At 33.4% G+C, this 12,084-nt stretch overlaps 1 protein-coding gene across 2 annotated transcripts in view; it reads left to right on the top strand.

The window, feature by feature from the left end:
• Positions 1-12,084, top strand: part of LOC132749421 (nuclear hormone receptor HR96-like) — a 78,218-nt gene that overhangs the window by 42,560 nt on the left and 23,574 nt on the right. The window contains exon 1 of one of the 2 annotated variants that reach the window (XM_060739153.1): positions 815-1,876. The exons of the other annotated variant lie outside the window; for it this stretch is intronic. Within the exon in view, the coding sequence (XP_060595136.1) occupies positions 1,532-1,876 (345 nt within the window). The 5' untranslated portion in view covers positions 815-1,531. Of the gene's footprint in view, positions 1-814; positions 1,877-12,084 lie in introns of those variants that run through there. 2 annotated transcript variants of the gene reach the window in all.

Genomic DNA, 12,084 nt, shown 5'->3' with positions numbered 1-12,084 from the left:
CGCAGTCTGATCAGGATCCATGCTGTTCCCTACCAGTTTCTCTACTTATTAAAGGGTTTGTAAGCGAATAGCATGGATCCAGACCAGACTGCACGGATGCGCAGGATGGTCTGTATCCATGCTGGTCGCAAACGCACTACGTTGGTTTTGTCATGGCGTGGCTCAAATGTCTGTGACAGCAGCACACTCCGACCAGTCTCACCAGTCTCTTATACTGTTAATAGCTCAATAGACTTACGCTGAAATAAAGAATATGTTGGGTTTTTCCCAGCTAATCCGGGGGGTACAAACAAACTTTAACAGTTACAGCTACGAAAATAAGCACAGGTTGACTAATCTATTACTGTGAAGCTATAACGGTAAAAGTTTGTTTGTACTGCGGCATCAGCATGGAAAAAAACACATTTGCCGAGTTCCAGATAACATCTATTATTGTATTTGATATTAAAATCCCTTAAACATTGAATGGACTGTTGCTCGGCAAAGCCATAACAAAAATTTAGCCAATCATTAGGAGAATAATTGTATATTGCTATTTTTGCCCATCGAGCAATTTGATAAATGATAAACGTGCATGAATTAATGTATGAATGATGCAATATTTAATACATGTAATATGATATTGTTTGTTTTGTTGGTTTTATCAGTATTTTAGGCATAATACACAGTTGTGAAGTGAGCTGTAGAGCATTTATAAACCTTTAACTAGCTGGTGGCAAGCAATTTGTGCAGACCAAGATCAGCCGGCATATCTTTGTGTCCTACCTGAATATAAAAAAAAAGCAAATCTGAGCTATCTGATCATTAAAAATATAAATTGTATTTTGTTCAGTTTCTTCTTAAAGAATTTATAGAGATAATGTTTTAATCATTGAATGCGGCATGCATTTTGAGACAGTTCAATGTGTGTTGCCTGTAGCAAGTAGACTGAGAGTTGCTCCCCTTGAGAAATCAATATAGCCATGATACACCTATTTGATATATCTAGTGCAGGTAAACATATAGTTTGTTATATCTTGCCAGTTTTCCTACAGGCAACATGTATTGGGAGTTTCATTACTCAACAGTTATACACAATTACCACAGTTTGATTTAAAGTAGAATATTAACAGAGTAACAAAATGCTTGGTTGTATTTATACTGTGTGAACCTAGGAGTAAGTGGGGCGTACTGTTCTGCCAAGTTATTATTTAAGTAATTTAATGTAATTGTGGTGTTTTTAAGTTACTAAGGACAGGCAGATTTATCAGGTCACGGGTAACTTATTGACAAGGTATGATGTTGCAAGGTAATATAACTGCAGAACAGGATTACGTGACGTTAACAAGATAACACAAAAGTTAGATTTTATGTTGGTGAATTGTGGTAATAGGAAATTGTGTGGAGTAAATTTTCATATTCATAATTATAAATAACTTTACATCTGGTGTACAGTACGGTTTAAATATTGGCGAAACGTGTTGTTGTGTAAAGTGTGTTGGGAGATGTATTGATAGTGGGAATTTGTTTTCCTCTGTAAGTCTTAAGGAAAATGGAAAATTCGATGGAATGGTTGTCCAATGATGTGTGCGAGGGGTTTGCCAATTGTGGCATTAGTGTTGATGGTGGTAGTAATGATGTTACGCAGTCTTTCTCTGACAAAACACAAACAAACGTGAAAACTAATTTGTATGAAAGTGCCGGACATGATAGGGATTTTCCGAATTCTGATTTCTCTGGGAATGGGATAATTTGTGGTGATCAGATGAAAGCGGGGCAGTGTAATTTTGATTACGGCTCTAAAGCTGTAGACTCCGACCAGACGAGACTCTCTCAAGGTCTTATTTCCAAGCCGAAATATGAAGTTGCTGATTCAAGTATGGCTGAACTGTCAAATGTAAGTGAAATAATTCTTAATTATTATGTTTGATCAAATATTGTAAAAAAAAAACAAAAAACAACAACAAAAAAACAACTAAAAAAAAAAAACTAACAAAAACAACAATTAGATCAAATACATATGAGATAAATGCAATTACATTTATTATCAGAATGAAAAACATAAGTTCATCGAAAGTTTATACTTGGGATACAAATTAACAATGAAAAACACTAACATATCACAGAAATAAATGTATATGGAAAGGAAAAAAACAACATGAAAACACACAAAAAAACCCAGCAAATACTGAAAATAATAAACTCAAAGCACAAAATTTCATTAAAAAGAAAAAAAAATATACAGATAACAAAATCAGGCAATCAAGTTAATATTGATTATTAAGATATTTGAAGCTTTCTACAAAATGAATATTAAATTATTGCCCAGGATCTGAGTTATTACAGATTTTATGGGACCATATTACAGATTTTATGGGACTGAGTTACATATTTTATGGGACTGAGTTACAGATTTTATGGGACCACCGGTACATATTTTATGGGACTGCTAACAAGAGAAAGATCTAAGATCCTCCATGTTTAATTCTGCCTTAACAAGATCAACTTTGTTTTAATAATCAATTCAAGCCTGGTTTTAAGGTCACATGCTATATTATCTGTGTATGCAGTTAAGATTTATCTTATACACTTAATGGTAAGAAGTTACCATTTGTCAAGGTCTGTTTGGTCTAGATTATAAACAGTGTATATGTCACTGACGTAAGAAGTGTAGTTAAGAAAGGCTGTTTAAAATCATACAGAGCTGTTTGTACATAATTTTCTTTCGCTTCACTACATTCAAATCCTACAACAAAAAAACTACCAGGGCATAATTAAAGCCATTTGAATATTATGGCAAAAACACATTTGATCACGTTTATTTTCCAGTTTTAATTTGTCATAGGTTTTAATTTTTGAAAACAAGAAAATATTAACAAATGTGTTAACTTGCTGAATGGTTTAAAATTGGAATTATTTACAGACCTTTGGTATTTCTGGTTAACCAGTTAAATCTGACATGACTAGCAGAGCACAACTCAAGGTCCCTGTTAAATGAAAAAAAATTAACCAAAAAAACCCCAACATATACCAACATATACCATAAACAAACAAAATCAAAGGGTATACATGTAGCTTGACACCCAACACCACCCAGCCCCTGGAGCCTGCTACAATCCTGAAAAAAAAATTCATCACTCTACTTAGGCTTACTATATTAGATACCAAATACAAAACCATCAATAATTTATATGAAAAAACATTTCCACTATCAAAATTATAGTTATAGAAAGGTGGAAAGCCTACTATATACTCATTTGCCAAACAATGTGGAACACAGGAAATCGTCATTCAGTAACTCGAGCGCATTCCGGTGGCATATTGCTGCATCATTCATTAAGATCAGTAAAAAGAACTAGAATTCCACAGCTCACCTAATTCAAGTCCAACATATATCAATATTCTATCAATTTTTTTCTGTTTCACAGTATTTTTTTTTACTTGTCAAAGTCATTTTGTAGTCTGATACCTGCGTTACCCGATCTGATTGGACGTCCAATTTGGATCGTGAGTTTTTTAAAGTTGAAATAATAGTATAAGAGCATGATACAAGCTTATTACCTGAAGAAATTAGCCCTGAATGCGTAATTATTTGTCACAAAAGTAGCAAGATGTAAACAAAGTAGTATTTTGACTTCCATACAAAATACTAAATCAATATAACCGTAATAATTACTACATGTAAAAGGCGACAGAAGCTAAAGATAGCTTTAGTTAATTGGCCGATAAGTAACTTTTTGAAATCAAAGCACAGAAGGCGCTGAATTTGTTTGGGTCTCAGAATGTAAGAAAGGTGCAGGTTGTGAGATTATATGTATAGTGCCACCAATGCTTTCCAGCGTTTTAATTGAAGTAAATTGGCTATAAGACTAATTGCAACACTGATATTCAATCCAATGTTTATTTGACTTTAACAATTTGAAAAAAAAGAGTTACCTTTACTGGGATTTGAACTCCAGACCTCTCGCTTCCTAAGCGAGCCCGAAAACCCTTCAGCCACGGTGAATTTATATGTGAACAGGCTGAAGAAAACCATATTATTCTAAATTAGGGCTTGTAACGACTTTAACTGTTGTTTAACACAGATGTAAATAATCCTGGAGCTTACTATAAGCATTTATATTTATAAAGAATCAAAGGGCTGCAAGTTCTGTGGTATTTTCTGATCTTTGCAATCTAAATCGTACTGTATATCTGTATGCATTTTCCTGTATAAGTTTATTTTTATGTATTATAATTCATTTTGCAAGGCACCAGAGTTTGATACATACGGAATTCTGCATAACTAGAGTTGCATCAAAAAATCATTTATGTTCATTTTTTACGACAGTCACACTTTATCCTTGCATATCATGGCTACTTCCTTAACAAAAACACTTAAAAAAGAATTTAACACAAAAAAAAGTTTCCTGGACTGGGATTCGAACTCGAGACCTCTCACTCACAAAGCGAGCGCGTTACCACTGTACCACGGAGAAGTTATACGCAGCCAGTCTGAATAATATCAAGTCATTCTAAATTTAGAACTTCCATTGCATTTCGGGTTTGTAATCCTTATTAATTTCGAGGTATTTTGTTCAGGGTAAACCTGTTGTTTAAAATTGAAGAAAATATTTTAGCGAAAATCCTCTCGCCCAAACAGTCCGACATGTAGAATCTATATATTCCACTACTCGGTTTGTGTAGTATTCGGTAATAAATAGTATTTTCATTGATAAAATCATATTCATCCGCGTAATTTGTGATTGTGCATTTATTGACAATTCTATAAGCCAACGCTATTGTTTAACTTTAAATGCGTTGTAATTTGTTGGATACTTGTAACAAAATAAAATATTTCTTTCTTTTAAGTCGCTAGTTTTAAGCTGTTTTGAGAACTACTTGTTGTTAGGTTTGTCGTAAACTTCTGTGTCAGAGATTGAATGTCCGCTTTGTATTTAGTTATTTTCGATCAGAAAATACAATAAAACAATATTAGAAATCTTCGACCATTCGGGAATTACTTTGCTTGAAAATTGATGCGCCTGTCTTTGACCATCTTTACGCAGTGATCTCCCCTGAATTTTTCGGCTTTAGTGTACATACAAAAGGGAAGTAACCGCTTCAAAAAAGTGGACTACTTTCGGCATTTGCAATTAACAACATTAGACTCTGAAATTTCGCTACCATTATTTGTTTGGTCTGACGACCCAAACAAATAAAAATTAAAATAGGACACAAAATTTGAAAGATTTAAGATTAACGCATAATGGGCCTTTAAAGCATGGACAGTCTATTATACATGTACAAATCAATGGATAAAGTATTTATTACATAAAAAATAGACAGGGAATATTGATTTTTCTCTTCATTAATATATATTTAGAAAGTGTCACCTTTTATATACACTTGTACACTTGTGTATAATTTTGCTAATTTACTTGGCACCTCATAGAAATGATATACAGTTAAACTTCGTTCGCTCGAACTCGGATCGCTCGAATACCTCCCTTCGCTCGAACTCATCGCCCAGTCCCGGCAAAATTCCTATATAATATATACTGTTCTACCTCGGATCGCTCGAACACCCATCGCTCGAACTCTCGAACCTGATCTCCGGTCCCTTCGGCAGAAATATAGTGTAAATCACACCTTTTCGGTCGAACTCAAACAGACAACAAAAGTTGCGGGTCGACATGTTCTAAATAATTAACAGTCGGCGACACATATTTTTAACACCTCGTGATCGTGATTAATTGATACAAAATAAAAGGTGTTTTACCGATTTGTTTGTTATGATACAATTGTTTATTTGCAGTCTTTAGTAACGATAAAAAGAAAGTAACTCCTGAAATGCCCAAAGTAAATAAATAAGTAAATGACGTTTACCCGGACGGCTTTAATTACAACCGTGGTTCATGTAACGTGAATTGTAACAGTGTAATCTATTTATAGAATGATACTTGTACGTGTGTTTATTTTAGTAAATGACTACAAATAGATGCTGCTGTAAAATGTTGTTTTTTAATATTTTATCGATTCATTGTTTAAAATAAAATTCATCCCATAATAAACTTGAACACTGTTCACAGTTTAGATAATGATCGCCCGATCGAACTCAACCAATTACAATATGCATGAATATAGATTAACACCGTGCACCGTTAATAGTGTTTTCAATAGGATAATAATTCTTAATATGACGTATTCGACAAACAGATGTACTAAAGACGTATTTATCATTTGACCGATATAAGCTGGAAAACCTTAAGCCTATGTTCTATGTAATTATTGTTCAACCTCGGTTCGCTCGAACTACCAATCGCTCGAACAAATTTGCACGGGCCCTCCGAGTTCGAGCGAACGAAGTTCGACTGTATGCAAATTAGGGATGGATATAGAACTTGAAACATTCACTGATTAAGGGAATGTTTGTTTTTGTCGTTTTCTTTTTTGTTATTTTTCTTTTATGTCCAAATTTACAAGGAGAAGGCTCATAGATTTTCCTTTGTGACTGTCTGCCTGTCTGTCTGTCTCTCTGTCCATCTTTAAACTGACAAAACAGCAGAATGTGCGGGGCAAACCTATGGACATGTTTCAAGTTGTCATTATCTTAAATGACTACTAAGAGTCAACTTCTTACCCCTTTTGAATGGTAAAAGTAATGTTTAAGTACTATAACAATTGTTACTTTCTGTCTTCACCAGCAGACTAAACCTATTAGGGCTGCCTAATTGTCACTGATTTGGATTTCAAATCCCTTGATTGAACCTGCTGAATTTCACTTCTAATTTTGAAACAATCCATTTTCAATTTCTGGGATGTCATAATGAAAATTTTAAGATGGTAAGACAACAGTAAAGGGCCTGGTCAGACTGAATGGATGTTCACTCCCCTGAGATATACTGGTAGCAAAGGCTAATGAACTACATTTCCAACAGTGTAAGGTTTAACAAGAGACTGTTCTAGGTCAGAGGACAGAGGTTCTAGAGAAATTCTCAAACTCAGATCTCAGGTATTTGATTGGTATGAAAATGCCACAGAATGTTCACTGACCAATGAAAATCCTGAGGTTTGAGACAGAACTCGGAAAAAAAAGTTTTTTAACCTCAAGGCCTGAGTTTGTTATAGGTATGGTAGTCCAATTACACAAATTTAGCGAAGTAAATCTTATCAACAGTATAAATATCCTATTAAGTTTATTGAAAATGTAAATCAATAGTGTTCCAGTCAGCTTAAAAGCCCAGGAGACCTAACATAGCATGTAATATATAACTATAAATTACCAGTTTATAAATATGGTATAAGTATATTGTACCACAGTATTATAACATTGCCCGATGACCGGCTTTAAACCATAAAATGTCTTTTTATTGTCTAATTGTTTATTCAATCAATAAAATGTAAATATATAGCCTAAAGGACTTTAAAAAAAATTATTGACTTTGAAAAAATGGAATATTGTCTGCGTCATAAAAGTGATTTTTTTAACACCAAAATCGCATCTGGTCTTCTGGTGCATAAACGCAGTCCTAATTGGCCAAGTATATTTTCAATAAAATTAGAATGCAGGTCATAGGTCAGGGACTAGTTCAATTACACTTTTTTTTCAATACCCTCATGTACTTGTTATTGTTCTACACGTGTAAAGAAATAAATGAGCCACACCATGACAAAACCAACATGGTGCGTTTGCGACAAGCATGGATCCAGACCAGCCTGCGCATTCGCGCAGTCTGATCAGGTTCCATGCTGTACGCTATCAGTTTCGCTACTTGTAATAGAGTTTGAAAGTGAACAGCATGAATCCTGATCAGACTGCGCGGATGCACAGGCTGGCTGGTCTGGATCCATGCTGGTTGCAAACGCATTACGTTGGTTTTGTCATGACACGGCTCAAATATGAAATAAACCTTGCTTCTAGTATAATGTGTATTGTGATGTAACTGTGGTCCAGTTGTTTAGTTGGCTGACTTTTAAATCATTTGTCACCTATCACTGTGGGTTCAAATCTTGAGAAATTTAGGTTCAGCCATGGATGGTTGAAGATCACCAGGGTTGGATGGGTTGTTCTACTTGGCTGCCTGCTTGTGCCTAACATAATTCGCAGAACGTCTCCTGAGTACATATGTACTCTAACAGTAAAGCTTGAGATGACTGTGAAAGTTATCGACTGAACTAAAACATAACCGAAAAAAATAAAAATAGAGAAAAATTCTGTTTAAGCTGAAAAAATTTTGCTTTGGATGTCCTCGAAACATATTGAGCCATGTGTTAATTAAGGGCTTTATTGCTGAGAATAATGCAATACAAAAAGTTTATTTTACAATGTTGTTATAAGGTTTATTTTTCATGTTGATTTTACTTCTTAAAACATATAAATTACTTGCGAACAATCATTGGAATTTTACAATGCATTTATATCACCATTTAAATGACCCTAAAACTTTAAAGTACATATTCTTGTCATTATACATTTACATGTATATTTGAGATTCTTTAATGTACATTGATATTGATAATATAACTTTTCTGCGGCAGACCAATGGCATATTATCAAATAATATGTTAAAAGGTGACAGACACATATAGGGATTACTAACGGTTTTTGTACAATATGCTTGTTTAATTTATTATTTTATATTAAACATTTACTCAGCTGTGTAAGAGTCGAACCCAAGAGTTTTTGTTTGTATCATTTTATTATTGGATGTCAAATGTAAATAATTTCTGTCTCATTACTTTTAAATCCTTTGGCACCATTTGACCTTAATTGTGTTGGTGTGCCGTAAAACCAACCAAACAAACAAACTTGCTTTAAATCAGTCGCTGATAGCTCCCTTTTCTGAGACTTTGGATACTTTCTTTTGGACAGGGATCAAGAAATATTTCAGAGCCGCTTATCGTGCAGGACAAGTGACTGCTAAAATGTATTGCCTGGCATGTTATTGCAATTCATGCCAGATTCATGCCAGAATTTCAAGAATAAATATGCAGCTTAGTTTTATATTATGACATAAGTTGTGTTGTATACAGTTCTTCTTCTAAGTAAGAATGGCTGTTTATGCCATTTACAAACATTTATAAAATTATAAACGAACACCTGCATAATTTGAATAAATAAAGAGCAATTCATAATAAAATGAATATCGACCACATGACAGTTTATTTAAGACCTCTTAAATATGCGTGTTTTAAAGTTATGTTGAGTTATTTATTTTATTTTATTTTTTTATGGAATCAGGTTCATTGCTCGTACATAATTATACATTCTTTACATAGTACATGTTTGGTGACGGGAGCTTGAAATTCTTTGCGCCTTTCAGTGGTTTATACTGCTCATGTTTTATACATATCCCAGAATATTGGCTTGGTTCAATAAAAACATATCAAATAATGTTCAGTCCAGCGATCTTTTTCTTTGTCGATTTTCTACTTGTCCTGCTGCTGATTTTACTTTGATATAGGAGCAAATGAGTGGAATTTTCAAACTTTGGTATTTAAAGAAAGCTGTTTGACTGGTATACAGAAGGACAGTAATTCTTCTCGATACCTGAGCTTGGATCCCATATATTATGTAGGAAGGGCCAACATGACACTTTAAGCCGTAGAGTTGCCATATAACACTTACCATGCCAGTGTATGATGAAAATATTTTCATACTTGCTTGAATTATATTTTATTTTTCTTTATATATTCTTTATAGCAAGAAAACAAAATCCCTTGAAATCACTAGTAAAATTATACTTCATTACGTGATGAAAATATCAGGCTTGGTGACACATAGCATAATTACTAATCAGTGAAGTCGGAGAAACCAACTTTTTAATGAACTCATTGACGTGCCTTAGCGTATGACTGAAGAAAGTGGATATTTACTATATATAGAAGCATATCATAAAAAATAAATAATAAATGTAACATATACAATGTGTACATTTATTATATACTTATAAATGAAATATTGAGAAATATTGATGAAATAAAATGCGTATTTTTATTTTCCGTATTTTCACTGTAAAAATTTATTTTTCACTACAGTGAAACATATTTTCCGTATTTTCACTGGTGTCTCCCCGGAACTACTTTCTTTTAAATTCTGCCAGTACACAAAATTTAAGGGAAAGTCTTTCTAATTTTATCGCAAAATAAGAGAAAAATGTATATAATAAATAGAAAATTCAAGTTTTTTCTATAAATACATGATTTATTTTCATCTTGTGGCATGAAAATAACCATATTTCACTCGTGGCTACCGCCACTCATGAAATATTTATTTTCATACCACTCGATGAAAATAAATCATGTATTTATAGAAAAAACTTGAATATCCTCTATGTATATAGGATTCTGCAGTGAGTAATACAATATATTGCTGTAGCAAAATGAAGATAATCAGGGGCAGATCTATGATTTTTTACCAGGGGGGGGGGTAGTAAAATATAATCAAAGGTTACAAAGTTAGTTAGAGGGAAAGCCAAGGTCCCTGATTTGAAGTTAGATGTCTCTTGTGTCACTGCGGGTTAAATTTCTTGGGTGAGAAATGTTGAAAAGTCTTCATGTTTATTGTTAGAAAACTTTCCGGCTTGTTTATATTTTATTTGGGTACTAGCTTTTGTCTTCATAAGGTCGTTATTATGGGCCTCCTTCCATGAGTATCAATGCTGGAAAGTTATAAATATATTTTTTTTAACAATGTCTGTGTGATTTATTCTTAAAAAAATACATATTTTATGTCTCAAATAAAAATAAAATCCATCGACTTTTATGTTAGTCAGATTATTTCAGTTGTTGTGTTTTGTCTTAAAATGAGCACTATCTGCTAAAGCAACGTCTTAAAAAGAGGACAATCTGCTGAACAAGCATGTCAATATAAAAACTGGTGAAATCCCAGTTTTACAGATGTGATGATAATCATAGGGTTTTTACACACAGTAAGATTCTTTATTTAGAGGTGTACGATATAGCATGTGACACATAGGTTACAAGTGTATTCTATTTATAATAATAATCAGAAACTCATATACTTAGGTGATAGGTTCAGTACAAGTCAGATGCAGGAATAACTTTGTTCCTGAAAAATGCACAACTTATTCTGAATGTGATAGGTGTACATTAATATAACACTAGACCTGTCATCAGGAAAATAGAAAAGCGGGAATCCTTAAAGAACATGGAAAATGGCAAAAAAAGGCGCTTGGTCTAATGACACCTAGTAGAAAGTCTTGTTTTGTAAGTAATTTCAGTTCGGAGAATTATATCTTAAAATCACAACTCGTGGAACTATATAATCGTCATTGTTACCACAAGAGCAATCAATTCACCTAAGCATACTGGTAGAAGAAATAACAGTCTTTAAACATTTTGCTTTGTCATTGTTATTTTCCTATGGTCTTCGTAACACTGTTCGGCCTCCGTGGTCGAGGGGTTATAGAGTCGATGACCTATAATCCAGTTACCTCTCTGGCATGGGCTCGATCCCCGGGAAATGCTTTGGTAGTTTAGCACGGAGGAAGGTAGTCTAAGTACTGGTGTAACTATGTAACTATAACCAGGAACTATGGTTAGGAAACTACCCGCCTATATGACTGAAATACTGTTGGGGAAAAGGCATAAAATGAAACAAACAAACAAACAGGTTATATATGAAACCCTTGTTAATATTTTATATCTATGTTCTCGTTAAACTATCAATAAATTTTTATGGTCGAAGTCATGTTCTGAAATGCTGAGCTTAACGTGAATGTTAAGGTTAAAGCTGTTTTACATATTGGCTTGTTTACGTCTTTTTCTTTACATACCTACCCGTTTAGTTCAATAAAACTTGGTCTAGATGTTTAACATTATTGATCTTACGTCTTTATGATATTTTCCTACTTGTTTGAACTCTGTGAAGAATTTAAACCAGTTTTCTGATATAATATACCTACAAAACATTTGTTTGACTTTTTAAGCTTTGTATAATTTTCTGGATTGAATCTAAATTTTATATCCTGTACGTTATTTAACCCTTAACCTGCTGAATGGGTCAAATGGATTTTCCCAGTTCTAATTTGGAACAGTCCATTCAAAATTAAAAGGTTTTGAAAATATCAAAATACAAAAGTTTAGTAATAAACATAGGTT

The sequence above is a fragment of the Ruditapes philippinarum genome, unplaced genomic scaffold (genome assembly GCF_026571515.1).
Source record: "Ruditapes philippinarum isolate M1 unplaced genomic scaffold, ASM2657151v2 ctg5081_1_1_1_1, whole genome shotgun sequence".
Taxonomy (NCBI): domain Eukaryota; kingdom Metazoa; phylum Mollusca; class Bivalvia; order Venerida; family Veneridae; genus Ruditapes; species Ruditapes philippinarum.
Note: the sequence above shows the minus strand (reverse complement) of the source record. Positions and strands in the feature narration are given on the sequence as shown.